The 21,255-nt window shown below is 35.9% G+C and overlaps 1 protein-coding gene and 1 pseudogene across 2 annotated transcripts; one reads left to right on the forward strand and one right to left on the reverse strand.

The window, feature by feature from the left end:
• The first annotated feature begins 11,831 nt into the window (after nucleotides 1–11,831).
• On the forward strand, nucleotides 11,832–15,536 carry LOC145093940 (DNA-directed RNA polymerase IV subunit 7 pseudogene; annotated as a pseudogene). The gene is made up of 2 exons (XR_013703146.1): nucleotides 11,832–12,071; nucleotides 14,800–15,536. The product of XR_013703146.1 is annotated as a DNA-directed RNA polymerase IV subunit 7 pseudogene (transcript).
• Nucleotides 15,537–19,418: 3,882 nt separating this feature from the next.
• Nucleotides 19,419–20,937, reverse strand: LOC145093941 (Leucine-rich repeat (LRR) family protein). The gene has a single exon (XM_079032190.1). It carries the CDS (start codon nucleotides 20,805–20,807, stop codon nucleotides 19,533–19,535), a length of 1,275 nt encoding a protein of 424 aa, XP_078888316.1. The 5' UTR covers nucleotides 20,808–20,937; the 3' UTR covers nucleotides 19,419–19,532.
• Nucleotides 20,938–21,255: the final 318 nt, after the last annotated feature.

Below are 21,255 nucleotides of genomic sequence, written 5' to 3' on the forward strand. Positions count from 1 at the left end.
TCCTACAGTCTTATCACTGGCTCAACCAGATCTAATCCATCTGGGTAATACCGAAATCCAATATGGGGATTTCCATAACCTCACTGCCGCACCCGAACTGGTGGGTACTATTGTTCCTTTTGCGTTCTAACAACATGCTCATGCCATCTACCAACCTAGTGAATGCTACGACTACACCCGCAAACTTACAACATTCTATCACTATCTAGCTGCTAGTGAATGCTACGGCTACACCCGCAGACTTACAACACTCTAGTACTATCTGCCAACCTGGTGAATGCTACGGCTACACCCGCAGACTCACAACACCTCTCACACGATCTGCTACTAGTGAATGCTATGGCTACCCCCGTAGTCTTACAACACTTTCCAAACAATCTGATTGCTAGTGAATGCTACGACTACCCCCGTAGTCTTACAACACTTTCCATACTGGGTCAAACACGCACTCGACCTAACACACAACTGAACTTGAGTCGTAACCGGAACTCAAATCTGGTTCCCGAAACCTGCTATCACGTGACCCCATTGTATCAGTATCGTACCCATGCCTGTGATCAAAGCATCACAGCAAACCACGAAATCATCTACACCCTCTGGCAAGGTGAGAATCAGTGCCTCGCACAACCGATGTCTAAGAGTCTCGAAGGCTGCCTGCTGCTCAGGCCCCCAACGAAGGTCGGATCAATGGAACCTCAATCTTGGGGAAGTCTCGTATAAATCTCCGGTAATAACCTGCTAGACCCAGGAAACTCCAAATCTCAGATGGAGACCTCAGAATCTTCCACTGAATCACGACCTCTATATTGGCTGAATCAACTAGAATACCCTTCTGGTTGACAAGGTGGCCAAGAGATTGCATCTTGCACAACCAGAACTCACAGTTGGAGAACTTTATAAAAGTCTCTCCCCCACTTAAATTCGACTAAGTCTTCACATTATGCCAGAATTGAAGGATTCCCAATCTTTCTCGCTTTCTAATATCCCAATGATGACAACCTGTGCCTGCCATTGCTAGCGTTTAATCGCCGATTAAACCTTGAGATCTCCCATCCTCGGAAATCTCGATGAGTACTCTTGAAATCTGATCCAGTCTGACACCTCAATCCATCTAACATGCTGTCAGTTGAAGACCTTAATCTTCACTTTAGCTGACGAATCCCCGTTCTCATTTCCAATCTTGCAGTACCACTGAACTCTGACCGAACACATCCCATGCGAAAACACAATTCTCTTGAACATCCAATGACCAACCACTTATGCATTTAACACCCGCGATTGACACTAACCTCTTCCTGTCACCAGTTCTGTCCTAGCAACGGTAGTGCCTTGAACTCCAAAGTTCATCCATAAACAATTACCAACCATACCTGAACAATGATAAAACCTCTGAACGCTGGCTTCATTGGAGAACAATCACTCCAACCCTGATCGAGTATCTTCTAAATAATACTCCTGCATAGATCCCGACAAAGATCCGAAATGATAAAGGTATGTGCAGAACCCACTTTGCAAGACGCATCCCTCTTTGGGTTCATCAAGGACCTTTCGGCATGCAGGATGGCATATATGATCCTTGGTAGCCCAAACACTAGCAGAAAAACCGACCTGAGATCTGACTTATCCAAACTCACTCACAATTCCAAAGCGGTACGTATTCCAAACATTCACCTAATATCATAGAAGATGACATACCCGCAACACCTGAAGCAATACTGATCACCTTCTGCTGACATGACCAATCACGCTACCCCGTAGTAGCCTAAACCCTTGGAGTGACAAACTCCCTCGTGCACTTTCTCATACCCGTTGCACCGACTCCGGCCCTGCTGGCCTTTCACCTGATGATCAGAATTCATGGGTCTCTTCCTGGGACCCTCTACTATACACACCTAGCATAACCCTCTCTTTCCAGGGTGTTCCAAATCGGTCTCACATCTGCAACTCTTGGAAATCATATCCTTCAGGGTCCGACACCCTGTCACGCTCACTAGCTCGCTTGCCAATGGCTAAGCTGCAACAACTGGAACATCCTCTGTCCCCAAACTGGGTCACAAACTCTTCCCTGAAGCTTCTTAGGTTCTCCAAGACTCTCACCGATTCGAGTATGGATCCTGTGCTTTCAGTAGTACGGGCCCAATACTACCTTCCACACCTATCCATACTTTCCTCGACAATCCTCCCAAATCCTCCAAGTCACTTACTCAAACTACTACACCCAAGTCTAACTGAGCCTCACTATTAATTCACTGAAATATATCCTAAGCTTCCCTAGGTTCCCGAACTCACCCAGTCCTCAACCGTTGAAAGATTCCCAGTAATGTCAACTAGCTACCTCATGAATATAGCCACATGCAACAGAGATCAGATAATCCTTCGAGTAAAAGACCCATCCCTAGAACGGTTGGACTCAGACAAGAGTTGCGCAATAGGGTCAAGTCTCTCACTCTGATATTATCCGGCTTGTGCCCCATGTGACCTAGCATATTTACTTAATAGTTAGCTCACTTTACTAAGAGTCCCACAAAGCACAGAGCAAGCAGCATTCAGACAATGGAAAATCTAACCAACATATTCCAATCAGATCATTCTATCCCCTAATCAGGAATTTGTACATGCAATTCAAAGGCTCATACAATCAGGCATAACCTAAATAGGCTATCCTATCACTGACTGATCAGTACTAGCATGCAAGTCTACAAGCACATACAATAGGCATATAAGGCATCCTCCTAGATCCTTAGCCCTAATCTAGCATGCAATTCTCATAATCATACCGTATCATACGATAACATAAAATGTATGGGTATCTTGGGGAAAACTTACTTGAGCTCGGCTGATTGCATGCATCACACACTTTGTTCTTCCCAAAGTTCTTTTCTCTTTTAAGATTCTTTTCAAACTCCTTTTTATAAAATCGTTTTACTTTTGAAAATTTTCATACCAAGCCCTTAGTTTGAGTTCAGACACACTCGAGAGTATGTCCGAATCCCTCAAACCAAGGCTCTGATACCAACTTGTAACATCCCAAAAATACCGGCCAAAAATTTCATTTTTAAATACATCATTATAAAACCAACAGTGTAATAAAACATTTGTAATATCATGTCATGTCAAAACCAAAGTAGAAATAATCAAACGTGTTATCATAAAACAATATCAGAGTGTAATCCCAAAGATCTCATGTGCGGAAAACCATAGTGTGATGCGCTGCGATCGAGCCGGCCCCTTCCCTTTGAAAACGAAGTACCTGAAACCAAAACTGAAAACCGTAAGCACAAAGCTTAGTGAGTTCCCCCATCATACCACATACCACACAATCATATAACATACATATACTGTCGGGCATATCTGGGTGCCCGGCCTACCCCTTCGGTCCTCTCGACCGGATACTGCCTAACATATCTGGGTGTTGGGCTCCCCTTCGGTCCACTCGACCGGATACTGCCTAGCATATCTGGGTGTTGGGCTCCCCTTCGGTCCTCTCGACCGGATACTGCCTAGCATATCTGGGTGCTAGGCTCCCCTTCGGTCCTCTCGACCGGATACTGCCTAGCATATCTTGGTGCTGGGATCCCCTTCGGTCCTCTCGACCGGATACTGCCTAGCATATCTGGGTGCTGGCCTCCCCTTCGGTATCTTTCAACCGGTAACCGGGGACTATTTCACCCCCTAACACTACCACATAAAAGCATAGCATAAACACATAAGTCATATACTGCCTAGCATATCTGGGTGCTGGCCTACCCCTTCGGTCCTGTCGACCGGTAAGTGGGGACTATTTCACCCCCTACTACCACTATCACATAACATCATATCATGCTAGCACATAAACATAACAGGTAGTAGCAAACATAGACAATTATCACAAAGACAATCATCTAACAACAACTCCTACTTGTGGGTCGGCATTGTGGCCGTAGACCCACCGCTACTGGAAGGTAACTCACCTCACACTGCTGAAGTCCCGTAGACACAATCCCACACTGTTGAAGTCCTGCAGACTCAACCCCAGCTGCTGGCTGACAGATTCCCGATCTGGTGGCATACGAGGCGGAGAAGGCACTAGATGGCGGCAGTTTGCGAAGGCAGCGACGGTTAACGGCGGTAGGCGGCAACATACAACGAAAGGTGGCCTTCAGGAGCTCGTTTCCGGTGACATCAAGCTAGCAGCCACACGAGTCTTAAGGTAACATCACATATCATCATGAACTCACAACCACCACCCATGGCAGCTGGTGGTGACGAGATAAAGCAGCGAAGGCAGGCAGAGTAAGAAGAAGAAGGAGACACGGAGGGGCGAGGGCACTTCAATGAACTGATGGGGAAGAAGGGTGGAGTGAAGCAGCAGCGGCAGAGATGAACTGCTCCTCCGTCTTCAACTGACGCGACGTCGGCAGCAGGCGCAAGTCTCACAATCCCCACTCATCCGCTCCTCCCGAATAACACAACGACGCATGGCTCTTCTTCTTCGCCGGTAACAGATAGGTTGGTGGTTCACCAAGGTCTCACGGAAGCGACGATTGGGACGAGGGGTGGAAAGGTGAGGGTGGCGGCTGGAGGATGGGAGACATAAGGGTGGTGCGACTGAACAAAATGAGGCTAGGGTTAGGGTTTCATAACCCTTATATACCGACTCCCCATACTATTTTGCCATAATGACCAAAATGGTCCCTCCAGCTCCAATTTAATTTGAAACAGATCCATACTTTACATTTCAACCCAATCCATGGAGATCCCTTACAATTTAAGTCCCATAAGTTATCAAACAGCCCCCAATATCTTAATTATGACATAATCAGCCCTTCCACCTTATTTCGTTTTCAATTAAATTCAAATAATTACCACGGAGCCTATGTCTTCATAAATATTTATAAAATGAGTCCCAAACTTACGCTTTTAACCCCCGACTTCTAAAAATGTGGCAATTAACTCCTCGAACCCAACACCCTGCATATATAATTATTTATTTTAGGGCTACGAGCCATTCATTAATTAATTAATTTATTTAATAAATAGATGGGGTTTTACACATTACCACATCAAAAACAGGTTTTATAAGTCCAAAATAGTTTAGGGTAACGATTCTAGTCCATTTCCAGCAGCAAAACTCGAAAAACTACACTCTGGGCCTCCTACTCGTCGAGTGCACGAACCTACTCGACGAGTAGGATGAATATATGCATGGACTCGTTGAGTCCCCCCCCCCATGGACTCGGCAAGTTCACTCAGCAGAATGCAGAAACTTTGAGCTTCTTCAACACTTTGCATCAAGTATCAAGAAAACAAGCCTAGGATCTGATACCACTGAAGGATTTTGAGCACTCTAACACTCCTAAGGTCTACATGCAACCCTAGAAACCATGGATCTATGTTTTACTAAGATACATGCAAATTTGATTTTTCCAAGGTTCTTAATCTAACTAGCATGACATGGGGAACTTGAAACATAAAAGCTAGTAGGAGAACATACCTTTCTTGTTGCTTGGATTCCTTAAGAACTTTGTGAGCCTAGCACCCCAAATGTGATGCCTCAAGTGTTTCACACAACACCACAACTCTTGGAATAACTTTGAGAGAAGTACACATACACTCAAAATCGACTAGCCCTCTAGTTCTTCACTTAGTGCCATTTTTGGTAGCCCATGGGGTCCTCTTATAGTTGTGTCACAAGTAGGGTTACACCATGTAAAACCTAATTGACATGGCTTTTCATTTCCTCAATGATCCCTGGGTTTTAACCTCCATGGACTATCCATGGAGCACCCTATAGGTTTTAGCCCAATTCAATAAACCATGGATCATTAGCCCACTATATAAGAATGAATGATTTACACAATCAACCCCATATATTTAATTAGTCTCTTTTTGATCACCAAATTAGTTCCAACTCAATTCTTGATCAATACTAATTAAATAATATTATTAATATATTAGAACTTATAATATATTAATAATCCATAAGTGTTTGTCACACCCCAAAACCAAGAACGGCGGAAACGTTCTGGGGCGGAGGACGTCATGTATAATATCAACAACAATGTAAAGTAGTAAACAAGAAACAACATCATCCATTGCATTAATAAAATAATTATTATACAATTGTATTATGTCAAATTTTGATAAACACTAAAGCATAAATCAAAATGAAAGATAAGTCTTGAACAAGCTCCATCTTTCTTTCTCCTTGCATCGGTACCTGTCTATGATGACCTGAGGATACAAGTAATTTTGAAAGCGAGTATCAGCTTTGAAGCTGGTGAGATCATAAGTATTTAGTGTCTTAATTTGTATGTAAGAATTTGTAAGTCTATGTATTGTAAGTATTGAAAGTGTATATGAACTGTAAGTGTTTGAAAAACCCTAGAATCCCTATGATTCCTTCTAGTATATGAAGGTGTCTTCTACTAAGACCTAACTGTTCTGTATGTGTGTCTCTTGTAAGAGTATGTATTTTCCAAAGTATAACTATCATTATCCAAAAATATAGTTTGTACATTAATGTTTAAGTGAGGTTATCACTAAAAATATGTAATGGGAAAATTAATGTAGTACTAAAACGTAGCTCTAAAAGGACTACTACCGTACTAACTACCTTAAACCGGATTTTAGGCTAAGGCATTATGTGATAAATTGTACCATACTATCGACTGGTAATAACGACATACGAATGGTCGTAATAAGAAATGACGTTTGGCACCCGCAGATCTGCAGATCCCACTGTAGCTAGCAGTAAGGTGTAGGATAGTCAATCCAGTATAGATCTATACACAAACTCATACTATAGACTGATTACATCGACATAAGAATGGTCGAAATTAATGTATGACGTTTGGCACTCGTAGACCTGCAGGTCCCGCTGTAGCTAGCAGCAAGGTGTAGGATAGTCAATCCATTATAGAATCTATACGCAAACTCACGCTCTCCCTTCAAGAGACTCTGGCTACAACTCGGGCCATGTCATTTAAGTCATGCTCCGATTTAAATCACAGTAATTAACGTATTCTAGTATATGTAATGTGATGAACTGTTCTAGCTGTAATGTACGTGCTCTCTACCTAGCAAGTATAGTAATGTAATCGTTCTAGTATCGTTGTATATGTTCTCGTCCTAGTATAGTTGTATATGTAATGTACAGTAATGTTCTAGAAAGTATTGACTCATGAATGAACTGACTCATTGTATGATATCGCGTTCTAGTAATTGTTCTAGTATCTTCCTAAACTACCCATATGGTAGTTTACTAGTAATCTATCTGGTACGTATGGTCATGGATGTATACCCTTGCTACCCAAGGGCACGGGATGAACTGGAAGGACCTTTTATGACTATATATGTACACATGATATATAACTAATATTTAAATGACCTTCGGACGAGTACCTGATATCCCACCAGACCACATCTCAAGCGCGAAAAGGAAATAGGGTGGATAGCCTTCATAAGTCTTTTAAACATTTCTTATATAACTATACATATAGAGGCATTCAATTTATAATACAATAAAAGCATAAATAAGTTTTGTAAGACATTTGAAACAGAAATATTATTTTAAGAAAAGATTGACTTGATTTCAATCTATAAAACAATTTGAAGGCATAAGTATGATAAAACAGTTTTGAGTATAAGGAAACATTTGTTTGAAACACAGTTGTAAATAAGTTTGAAAGGTAATGTACAGAGTAAGATGTACAGTGTAATAAGTAGTTTAAAACATATAAAATGTTTATAAAAATCATTTGAAGGAAACCGTTTGGTAAAACGGCTAATGAGTAGCCAAATCTTTTGAATGCTGTATATTAATCACATGTGATTGATATAATAACTAGCGTAATTCTACTTATCAATCGCATGTGATTGATATAATAACTAGCATGATTCTACTTGTATCCCCCCATAAAACATTTAAAAGTAGTTTAAAACATTAGTTAAGGGGTATGAACTCACCTGCAGTAAGTGACTGGAATTGAACGGACTGTTATCGTACGGAAGGATCGGACAAGTGCTTGGTGTCAAGTGAAGACTTAGACACACACAATGATCCTAATTACATATGAAAACATATGTATATAAATAATTAGTGATTAAAACACTAATTATTCAAGTAATAACATTTAAGCGCGAGGAAAACACTTTTGGTCAAGTGCTAGGAGGCTAATGGGTTGCAACAAAGGAATGCAATGCCCCTAATGTGAGTTTAAGGTCTAATGACCATAATCATTGGAGTTTACGGCCCAGGGGAGTAAGCTCCTGGCCGTAAACTCTCAACCAAGGCCTAAATGGAGCTTAGAATTATCACAACTCTAGTGGGGAATTGTTTCAAGGCTTAAACAAGTTTTTGGGTACCATATTGACTCCTTTGGGGAGTTTATGGCCCATAGACCATATTCCCTTGGAGTTTACGGCCGTAAACTCCCTTGGGAGGGTTCTTATGGTGTTTTCAAGTCTCAAACATTTCTAGGAACTAAACTAGGCTTTGGTACTTGTCTTTAGAAGAGTTTATGGCACATTTGGCACCATTTTTATGGAGTTTACGGCCCTAGAACCTTTTGGGCCGTAAACTCCCTCACTCATGGGGTTCTAAGTGTTTTTACTAGTCCATAACTCATTTAGGTACATGCCCAAATTGTTTCTTGGCTCAAGGAAGGATTTAGGGTGTCCTTTGACCCCTTAATAGGAGTTTACGGCCCAAGAACCACTCTTGGTCGTAAACTCTTCAACACTTGTGCTTTTCTTATGTTTTCTAGGTATTAAACCTTGTAGGGTATTTGTCTAAAATAGAGTCCAAGCCTTAGGTAGTGTTTCAAAGCAATTTGGCACCTAAAACATGGAGTTTACGGCCTAAGAAGCTCCTTGGCCGTAAACTCCCTTCTAACCATGATTCCTAATTGTTTTGTGGTATAAAGCATGAATTGGAGGCTCCTAGTTCGAGTTCTAAAGCTTTGAGGGTCATTTGAACCCTTAAGGACCTTAAAATGGAGTTTACTCCCCAAGAACGTTCTTGGGCGGTAAACTCCCGGATCTCTTATATTTGACTTACAATCTATGTTAATAAGCATAAAACAAGCATTAAAACACAACTAGAGAAGTGTACTCACGATTTGGGATAAAAACCCGAAGATCCGTGAGAGAGAAAACGGCTTTTCTCTAGTTGGAATTGTGAATAATGAATGAATTTAGTTCAGAATCTATTTATAGTCCTGAAATATTTTTAGCAGAAAATATTTTTATTCCTGAAACGAACTCTAATGTCCTAGAGTCTTGGAATAACAGTGTTGCACAAAACCCTAGTGCATCCACTCTCCTAATATCTCCTTAAGTGTAAAATCCTGGAACCTGCCAATTTATACTCGAAATCTGAGTTTTCACTGTAACTGTTCTAACTTCTATTGGATTGAAATGGTTTGTTCAGAATGGAAATTTCGGGTTGTCACAGTGTTCATTTCTCATTTCGTCTATCCAAGTGTCATGATGTCATGCAACCCAAATAGACCATGTCAACCGCGTCAAGTACATACCATAAATAGTTATGTACTTAGACACCCAATCCAACAAAACCCTGTCACTGGAAGATGCTCAAACTTTTCAAAAATGGTTATTTTGGACAAAAATACCCCCATAACTGAAGTCCTTTCACTGGAAGATGCTCAAACTTTTCAAAGGTTTCAGTAGTTCCTTTTTATGGACAAACCAATACTTGGCTACTATTATTGGTATTGCACCCAAACTATGTTGTTATTCTTGGTGAAGGCTTTAAACATGGTAGCTTTTATTCTTGGACTATGCGCATGTGTTAATCAACAACTCAATCAACGATTTAAAATAAATTAACGTTGGTTTATTGGTAAAAAACATCTAAACTATGAAAATATTAAGAAGTTTTTAATAGTTAAAAGTCAGTAGAGGAATTGTTTTAATAAGATTTTCATAAGATATGTGTAAGTATATGGCTACACGGTGTGGTGATGGGGTCACTGGTGGTATCTGACATGTCACCCTTTCACCGTCGGTGAACATCACGCCGTAAAGGTGGTTTTACCGTTGGTGGTATTCTACCGTTGGTGAAATTGTAAATTTTGTGGCTTTTTGGGGAAGGGGACGTTGCCAAACGATCGACAACAACCCTTTTTATTTATTTGTTGTTATTATTTTTTTAAATCTACTATATATACAAATCAAAATTTCAAAATTTCACCACACTATACACTCTCAACAAATATTTTTTCATTGAAAATGTATTCTTCCAACAATCCAAACTATTCCAAACAAAATGCTTCAAATCAAAATGTTAACAACCCTTTCACACTTTTCAGTTACGATCCGTCATCACCACCACCTTACCGGCCACAAATGGATGGTGTTCCTAGCTATTATTCACAATTCCAAATGCCCTAACAATTCCATTTCCAATCTCAACCTCAAACCCAACCATCTCAAACCCAATTTCCATCCCAACCGCCGTTCATACCTTTCAACCGAATTATTTTCTAATTCCGAACACGAAGAACAACAACAACAACCTCAACAACAAAAGAAAGGGAAGGATGATCCGAGAAGACGGACACAAAAAGAAGAAGTTGAGTTAGCAAGGGCATGGGTCGACATATCTGAAGATGGTGACACGTGAAATGGTCAAAATCGTGATCAATTTTGGTTACATTTCATGAAGCGCTTTTGTAAGGGAATGGGTCGAAATCCAAATTATTGGACCTCCGACCAATGTAACTCCAAATGGAATCTTATGAACAAAGTTGTCACACATTGTAATGGAATTTACACAAACTTTGAAAAGCAATGGGCTAGCGGAGAAAGTGAAGTGAGTTTGTTGAAAAAAACACACGCTACGTTCCAAGATGATATGCTAAAGCCTTTTAAGTTTATTCATGTATAGGAGGTTGTCAAAAGAAGCATTAGGTGGAGGGAACTTGCAACACATGAAGAAATTGCTAACTCCCCAAAAAGAAGTCCGACATCTTCATATTCGAGCTCACAACAAGTCTCATCGGATGGTCATGTAGGCGTTAATCTTAATGATTATACCGACCTCATCGAAGAAATATGCCCGCTTCCTCCTCCAATGGGAAGGGACAAAACAAAAGCTTGAGCAAAAGGAAAAGGGAAAGTGACATCTTCAAATTCTTCAGTCGGAACTGAGCAGTCAGCTAGATCGGAAGAAATGATGACACAAGTGAATTCCGAGAGTCATATGACTGCAACCGTCCGACTCACTAAATATACGTTGTTAATGCAATATGCGAGACACTTCGACCCTGAAGATCAAAAGACGGTTAAAGCGGTGAAGCAGTCGATTCGCGAAAAATATAAGCTAAACCGCAAATGAAAATTTGATGTTATGTTTATATATATATATATATATATATATATATATATATATATATATATATATATATATATATATATATATATATATATATATTAATTTTCACTTCACGTTTTTTTATTTTTATTTTTGGTTTTTAATATAATTTTTAATTTCATGTTATTTTTTTACTTTTAGGATTTCTAAAATGTATTTTTTAATTTTAGTATGGTTTTTAAAAAAGTTCTTATTTTTTATTGAAATTAAAAAAAGAAAAAGAAAAGAAAAACCTTATATGTAAACCATTTACTACATTCTAATCTATAGGTGAAAATTATAAAAAATATGAAAGTTGACGTCACACCGTGACTTTTTTTTACAATTGGTAATAATGTTAAGTTCTGAATAACGAGTGAGATAAGGGGCCTTAGATATGTTTGGACGGTCCTGTTTCATCCTCTTTTAGATAAAAAAAAAAAATTATCACTTATACAAATTAATATGTAGATCGACTAGCATGCTTTTTACATATGAATTTATAGCAATTTTTATTGGTTAAATCCATGGGCGTGTCGATGCAATTTCTAGGAAGTGCAATGGGCATGGTAGCATTAACATATGCACCGTTTCCCCCTTTTTGTTTCTCTATAATTTGAATCTGACTCCCTTCCACTACCACCATGAAACTTCCACGATTCCGAATCGGTTGAGATTGAGCTTGTTTTTTCAAGGGTTTTCTTCTTCCTTCCAGGTTAGACCTCTAAATTTCATATCAACAGATCCGTTTTTTCTATTCTATTTGTTAAATTAACCGAAATTTCAACTTGTTTGATCCAACACGCATGCGTTTTTCTTCACGAATCCATGTTATGTTAACAGTTTTAGCTTTATCCGTTGTTTGATTTCGTTAATTAGGTTTACATGGTTCTATAGAATCTTTGAACAGAGAATTTCGATCATTAAGATGAAACAAAAAAAAATCATATAATGGGATTTGAAAGATTAGGGCTAGATTCCAACAGTGGTGAGATCTAGTATGGAATGTGGATCAGGGAAACATGGTTTTTCTTTTTCCTCTTTGATTCAAACAAATCTACCATTGTTACTACTTCCAACTTAGTGATGATTTTCTTATCAGTTAGGGTTCAAATAATTCGGTTTGTAGATGTAGACAAGAAATTGTAAGAAAACTTGATATCAAATTAGGTGTATATATTCGCAATTGCTATGAGAAATCTTGAAATGGGATTTTCATGTAACTTGATGGATTTAGGGAGTATCACATTACTTTAATTATTGAACATTTTAATTGGTATTTTTCCTTAATTCCTGGAGATATTAGGTTAAAAAACCATGGTAAATTTATTTCAAGTTAAAACTTGGAAAGAATTAAATCATGTATGATATTGTAAACTGAATCTGTAATAGATATTTCTATCTAGGACAACTAGTGCTCAACAAAAATAAAATTAATTGTTTCACGAAGAAAAAATTACTTAATTGTTCAATTCTTGTTTAGAACTTATTCCATTTTATGATCTTTTTACTACATTTTATTATATCATTGACTTTCTTATATATGGTGTCAAGACTCAAGTTGGTATTTAAATTCATACAAATTAATTAATCTTACACTATTTTTAGTATGTTTATCGTCTGAAAATAATGTTACAACATGAATATAGCATGTTAAAATGGTTAAAAAAATTGTTAGAATATTTAGTGTCATGTTCACTAACGCTAATAAAAAAAAGTTATATTGTAAGGGATAATGACTTAAAAGACCATTGAAGTTTCAAATTTGTTAAAAAAACACCATTCAAGTATTACTTGTTCAAAAAACACCATCAAACTAAGGTGCTGTTTGTTTTTTCTGAGGCAAAATGTCTGCTGTCTGCGGACCACGTCTGTAGACCTCTGCAGTAGAAGAGGTGGACCAAACGTCTGCAGTCTGAAAAAAGAAGACTGTTTGTTTTTTTAACATCTGCGGGCTACTAAAATAAACTGAAATCTAAATAAACTTATTTTTTTAAACTTTAAAGTGATTTTTTAATATTTTTATGATTTTGTTATAAATAATTAACGAATCTAGATCAACTTTTATGTATTATTGTATAAAAAATAAAATTAAAAATGGTATGAATTAACATATATATTTGATAAAAACCAACAACTTTGGTTGCAAAATTATAATTAACCATTATAATTAGTGATCAAAAAATTTGATACATAAATTGATGGAAATAAACTTCGATTTTTTCAATTAAATCCATTAAAAACGTACCATAAATATTTTTTCGAGAAATTGACGATATTGTATTAAATATAAGAATATATTATGATTTTTTTCATATTTATATAAACAAATTTAACGACTATTATTGTAATAAATCTTTATTTATAAATTTGTCAAAAATATCATGTTTGTATCGTCAAAAGTTTTTTTTTTTTTTTTTTAAGTTTTGTAGTTTTTTTTTTCAAATTGTTATCATTAATAAAGTTGGGAAAAATATAAATTAAAAAAAAAACTTGAAAAAAATAAAGATATATATGTTTTTTTAGGCTAGAAGATGTTAGAAGACTTTGGTCCACATCTGCGCCAAGAAGAGGGCGCGCAGACATTTTTAGGTTTGCAATCTTCAGAAAAACAAACAGTCTGCGAAGGCTAATGTCTGCGCGTGGTCTGCGCGGCGCAGACAGAAGAGGCCTCGCAGATCTGCAGACAAAAAACAAACACTGCTTAAGACATATGTTCAAAAAACATCAAGTACATATTTTGTTTAAAAAACACCATCTTTATGGTTTGGAGTAACTTACATGTTTAGTCCCTAACTTTTTTTTAACTCGGACAGTCCCTAGCATTTATATTTATTTTTCCTTCGGACCATGATCGAGTTAAAAGACTAATATACCCTTATTAGTTTAATTTAACATTTATTTTTATTACTTGTTAATTATTTATACAATTGATATATTTATAATAAATAATAACATAAATTGTATAAATAATTAATAAATAATAAAAATAATGTTAAATGAAAGTAATAAAGGTATATTAGTCTTTTAACTCGATCAAGGTCCGAAGTCGAAACAAATTTAAACTAAAAGGACCGTCCGAGTTAAGAAAACAAAGTTAGGGACTAAATATGTAAGTTACCGTAAACCATAAAGATGATGTTTTTTGAACAGAACATGTACTTCGTTGGTGTTTTTTGAACATATGTCTTAGTTTGATGGTGTTTTTTTGAACATGTGATACCTAAATGGTTTTTTTCGAACGAATTTGAAGCTTTGATGGTCTCTTAAGTCATTTTCCCATATTGTAACAACTTTAACATGCCATAAGTGACCAATGTTTTGGGCTTTGTTTAGTACAAGCTTTTTTTTTGTTTGAATTCATAGTATACTTTGATAACAAACAAATAAAAAAAAGATATTAAAACTAGTTTTGTATTATTTTAAGTCTATTTATTTTGCAGAAAATAATGTTGTGCGAAATCGAATGTCTCCAACACGTGTCAATCCCAACAAAAGATCTCAATACAAACGGAACAATTCCCGCAAGTTCAATCGTAACAAATCTTTTAAAACAATTAACAATATACAAAGCTCTAGAAGAATTCGGTTATTTTATCGGTGTAACAAAATTAAAAGCAATTAAAAATGGAATAAATCACGAATCAAAAAAATACATAGATTTTTTAGTAGCATTCAATTGTCGAACCCTTTTACCCGTTAAAGGTGAAACCATGATTGGAATTGTTCACTCGGTAAACCGGTTTGGGGTTTTTTTAAAATCGGGACCTATGAAAATCGTTTATTTATCAACAAGAAAAATGCCAAATTATTATTATGTGGATGAGGGTGAACCGGGTTTTTTGAGTAATGATATGTCGAGGATTGAGAAGGATGTTGTGGTCCGGTTCGTGGTTTTTGCTACAAGGTGGAACCAGAGGACACGTGACATTAGGGTATTGGCTAGTATTGAAGGCGAGTCACTTGGACCGGTTAGTACGGCCGGTTTGGATGGGTTCGAGGTGTAGTTTGGTCTAAAGTTGAAAGTAAAGGGGTTAAAGTTGTATAAATGTTGTTGTTTTTTTTTTTGGAATGAAGATGTAGGAAAAGAGTATATTTGTAAGTGAAAGTTAAAGTGAAATGAGAATTATGTGGTTTTTAGTTTTTGAAGATAAATTCACAGTAATAGTCCCTTGGGTTATGTGTATTGTTCAGATATTACCCTGGAATATATATAAATATATAACATGCTTTCAATTAAGTTGAAAATCAGAAAATTTAATTAAGGTTTGTTAATTGCTGATTTTGAAAATCAGAAAATTTATTAATTTTGATTTTACTCTTTTGTCATAAAGCTTTTCTTCAAGTGTATGTATGTTTAAGTGGTGTTCCATTCATTGTTTTGATAATTTTTGTCACGTGTTAAGAAGTTGGTAGTTTTATACTTTTATAGATGTTTAATAATATTAATGGTGTTATCATTACTGTTATTATTGTTGTTATTAGTCATAAAATCATATAATCTATACATAAGATGTAATTTTTTTTTCTTAAAAGGGTAAACTTATTAAGTTATGGTTCATACTATAATTTTATGGTCACAAAATCAATGTTGTAGAACAATATTGTAAAAAAATGTAAGTGGATAAACTAAAAACAAGATAAATGGAATCTATTATATTTTAGTTATTATGATTTAACAATTACTATATTTTAATTTTGTCAATTAAAGCCACTCAAGTTTGATAACTTGTTCTGTAGCGGTCATTTTGACCTACAAACCTAAGAACAATACTAGGATGACCTGGAAATCTGGATCGAACTTGTCATATTTTATAAAGTATAAGGACCAAACTTGTAATTTATTCTAAAATAAGTTTTAATAAAATGATGTATCAATAGACAAAGATATGAGGGTCTGAGAGGGCCATGGTGAGAAACATGTTGTAGAGATGCACATGGATGATATTTGTCGGGTCTACCTTCATCAAATATCGTCTTTGAATGAAATTAAATTTTGTTTTGTATATATAAATTTTTTAATCTTTTTTCTTTTAGCAAACATATATATATATATATATATATATATATATATATATATATATATATATATATATATATATATATATATATATATATATTTGTTACATTTTCCTCAATATTCGGTATTTATACTGGTCCTAACCGACACTCATCTGTCTTTAAAATATATTTCAATCAATATATATTAATGTTTATTAATTTGAGCAGTTAATAACTATCATTTAAATGTTGGTTTAATGTTATGTATCCTTATGAGCTATTAATTTCACCCTCCACCTCAACCTCCACCTCCAACCACCACCACATTTCATTCCACCACCACCATTAGATGGATGATTTTGGATTTTAGCTAGAGATGTCGGTTTTAGGACCCAAGGAAAATATGCTTCAATGAAGAAAAAATAAATATGGATGATTTTTGGATGAAAAATGGTTGAAGGTTGAAGAACATGCCATAATGTGTCCAAATCAATATCTAAACAAACATTCTTAAGGATGCTTTTGACGTTCATATCTAAACTGAAGACGAAAATCGAGATCTGAACCAAGTCCTAAACCAAAACGTTTAAATCATCATTTTCTGAAAAATCAAATTGCTTAAATCTACATTTTCTTGAAACAAAATCAAATCGCTTAATCACCATTTTTTTTTTGAAAAATCATGGAGATCGATTCTGAAAAGTTTGGAGACAAAAACTGGAAAAATATGAAAAAAAAAAAAACATGTAAACCATCACTATTTACGCATCTAAACAAGATCTTTAGTATTACCAAATCTAAACAAATTGATTTGCTAAATAAGAACGAAACAGAAGTTCACAGGGCAACAATCATATTTTCTTATGGAGTAATGTTCGATAATTATTGGTGGTTATATTGGATACTCAGAGAGTGTTTGAAAAAGCTTAAAAAAAGTTTTCATAACTTATTATCGGTTTCATTCGTGTTAAAATGAGTATATATATATATATATATATATATATATATATATATATATATATATATATATATATATATATATATATATATATATATATATATATATATATATATATATATATATATATATAAACAACGGTTTTGTATCAGAGATGAGTCATTTTGATAAATTATTCCTCTCAATTTTTCAAAACTCCTAAATATTTAAAAATAAAAAATAAAAAATAAAAACTCTGTTTTGTTACTGTTATAAGATAATTAGCTAATAAGTTAAAAAATGATTTAACATTTTAGATAAATACTTCTAAACACCCCCTTAATAATAATAATAGTATAATACCCCAACCTTGTGAGGGGATTGGAACTTGGAAGAACGATCCATAAAAATGGCGAGGACCTAGTTGTGGGGCTATATAGTACATGACAAAATAAGAGAGTATATAAAAAAAAGTCTCACGAGTATGTAAAATGCTTCAAAATTGTGGGTCAGTTATAAAGAATCATCCATAAAGTTATTTAGTTTACAATTTGATTCATTTATACCAAAAATGGTTAGAAAAAAAATAAATCGAAACTACACCTGCATTAAAGTTGTTTTGTGGTCAAAAAATAAACGTACACAATTAGAGGTCAAAAGTTAAAAGAAAAGGACTTGAAAGAAAAGGATAAGAAGGCCACTTTGTGTGAGGGGACTACAATAATATCACATACGAAGGATGATAGCCTAGTTGGATTTTTACCCAAATGAAGGACCATGTACAAAAAGGTTATTGAGTATGTAAAATGTTTCAAAGATGTCATTCGATTTGAAGGTGGTCTTATTTACACCAAAATGGCTAAAAATAAGTAAAATACCTTTTACACACAAGTTATTTTATGGTCAAAACATAAACATACAAAGTTAGGGTCAAACTAAAAAAAAAAAAACTTAAAATTAATAAAAGAGAAATGGACCATCCGGCCACCATCATGGACACTATGTACGGAGGAGGGTGACTTCATTGCGGTGGAGAAGAGGTTGTCGCCAGAAAAGGCCGCTAGTTGGGAGTGTGTGTGCGCTTATGTGAATTATATGCTATAAATATTTAATGTCTTAGTTTAATTTAATCAAAACTAGTTTTTATTTAACTTCTTAAATTTTATAAAAAAAAAATCCTATGAATTTGCGAAAATCTCTCGAGGATGTGTCCAAACTTCGAAATTGAAGATAAGATAGATACAATTGTATATTATGATGTTACAAAAATATAATGAATCTATCATCGTAAGATACAATAATATACACTAGTCGTGATGTTTTGGATACTTTACAATAATATATAAAAAATTCATTAATTTTATGATTATAAGTTATTATAGTCTACATTTTACTACATTGTCTCATTCCTGGAAATTTCTAATACGAACTTAAAATAAACTATCAAAATAAAACTCGAAACAGTTTTAATAACACCTCCGAAACCTCGTTGATTTCTATTGTCATTGATAATTATTTTACATGTAATCTAATACACATAGAATCAAAGTAAAGTACATGTTTCCTTTTTAATAGGTTGAGTAATAATTTAGATGATGGTATTTTATACGTTATCTCTCAAAATAAATAATGAGTTGGACCCTAGGCAAAAGAACAAGGAGGCGTCATGACCCATGAGATAAAAGCAAGTGTGGGTTTAATAATTCAAAATTCAATTTTACGATATGTCACTTTGTCATGTACTTCTAGTTGTTACGTATGACATGTCAAGTTAAATAACAATTTGATGAATACACGTCCTTGTGGTATTTGGTAAACAATGACAAGGCACTTCTTAAATCCATCATGTGAATTCAAAACAATATATTTTGTTTTTAAATATATAAATTCAAATATTTTTAGCTAAAAACAACATTGTTGGAACGATATATAAATGCATAAGACATCTTAAATTGTTTTATTATTAAATTAAATTTATTTTATATTGATATAGATTGCTTTTAAAAGCAAATTATCGGTTTGATAAGATTTTAACTAATTTAACAACATCAATATTCAAAATCTAGTTATTATAGGTATGAGTTATAGATATCAACAATCATTTTGAGATTATATATAACTAAATTGTTAAATAAAACAAAAGCATGTATTAAAATAAATAAAATTATACATTATACATTGAATAATCACTATGTATATATGCATCATCATCATACATTGATACATGATGATACTATACTACCCTATGGAATTCCCAATATTGAACACCGAACATTGTCTAAACGGTCTTGAAAAAGCTCCACCAGCACTCGCCGGACACGCCGCCAGCCCCACCGTCGGTGGGACCATACAATTATAACTCAAACACAACGCCACCCCATCCGGCAACACCATGTCCCTTGGATTCTCCACCGGGAACGACGATATGTAGTTGTGTTGCAGGTAAAGTGTTCGCATTGCTCCGGCGAACACATTCCTCACGTATTCCTCCGGGACTTTTCCGGTGAAATGGTTGTTGTTTAGAAACAAAGTCTCGACGCTTTCTAGAAAGTTTGGTATATCGCCGGAGAGGAAATTGTGGCTGAGGTCTACGATGGAAGCTGGACCGTAGGATTCGAAAAATGGCGACGGTGGTGGGAGTTCGCCGGAGAGATTGTTCCGTTGGAGGTACATTGATGAAAGTGAGGAACTGAAAAAGGAGTCAGGTATGGGCCCACTGAATTTGTTCATGCTTAAATCGAGATACACTAAATTTGATGATGGTAATGAGTTTAATGGGCCCCACAGACCGTTGCTAGATAAAGACAAGTAACGGAGCGTCGCCGGCATCGTCTCCGGCAGCGTTCCCGATAGCATGTTGTTTCTAAAATCCAAGTGGATGAGCTGTGATTCGTCGGAGAATTCCGGGATTTCTCCGGCGAGATTGTTGTATGCGAGGACCAACACTTTGAGCTCCGGTAAAGCCGACGCGAGCGTCGGTGGGATTACGCCGGTGAGCTTGTTGTGGCTGAGATCTAAAGTGTGGAGGTTTTGGAGCTCCGAAATTGTCTCCGGGATGGTTCCGGTGAGTCGGTTGTTCGTGAGTGAAACAACACGGAGGTTTTTAAGGCGGCGGCCGAGTTGCGACGGGATGAATCCGGTGACGATTCCAGGGTAGAGAATAAGCTGCGTTAATTCAGTGAGGTCGTAGATCCCAATGGCGGAGATTGTTCCGGCGAGCCCAGGTGAGTCCGAAAATCCGTTACCGAGTAACAGAGCAGTGACTCGTAATTTATCGTTGACTACAGAGCAAGTTACGCCGGCGAAAGAAGAACAAGGGTTTTCCGGTGAGGAGAAGTTCCAGGTTGAGAAGAATCCGCCATTCTTGACGTCGGTGAGTGTGTCCATGATCTGATGAAGCGCATTGAGATCGCCGGCGGCGAGTTGTTGTTGGGTTGTGGGAGATATTGAGAGGTGAAGTGTAAGAATGAGTGAAAGTAGTTGCAGAAAGGAATTGCAGTTGCAGAACTCCATTTTTGTTCCGACGAAGATGGAGGAAGCAGAGGGTTTTGTCGGGGATGATATAAGATGCTAAAGAGAGCGTTTGTTTGTTTCGTCAAAACTGGTAGTTTAGAGCCACAATTTTTATTTTGGACATAAACTAAATTCCAGATCTATATATCTATATATCTGTATATATATAATAACTTTTTGAGACCATATGTTTTTGAAAAAGTTTATGATATTTAATTTAATAAAATATTAAATTATAATAGGTTTATAGTCCTAAACCAGTTAATCAATCAGTATGTTCACTTAAATCACTCCTTTTATATATAACAAGTTATTTCCTCAATTCCTCTTGAATTTCACTTGGATCACTCGTTAATCAAATTGAATGTAACAATGTCCCATGTAAGCGATATTATTTAGGCGGGTTTAGTTTCATCATATCTTACACTTTATGTGCCTTATTTTATTT

The sequence above is a fragment of the Lactuca serriola genome, chromosome 3 (assembly GCF_051521515.1).
Source record: "Lactuca serriola cultivar US96UC23 chromosome 3, Lser_US96UC23_V15, whole genome shotgun sequence".
NCBI classification, from domain to species: domain Eukaryota; kingdom Viridiplantae; phylum Streptophyta; class Magnoliopsida; order Asterales; family Asteraceae; genus Lactuca; species Lactuca serriola.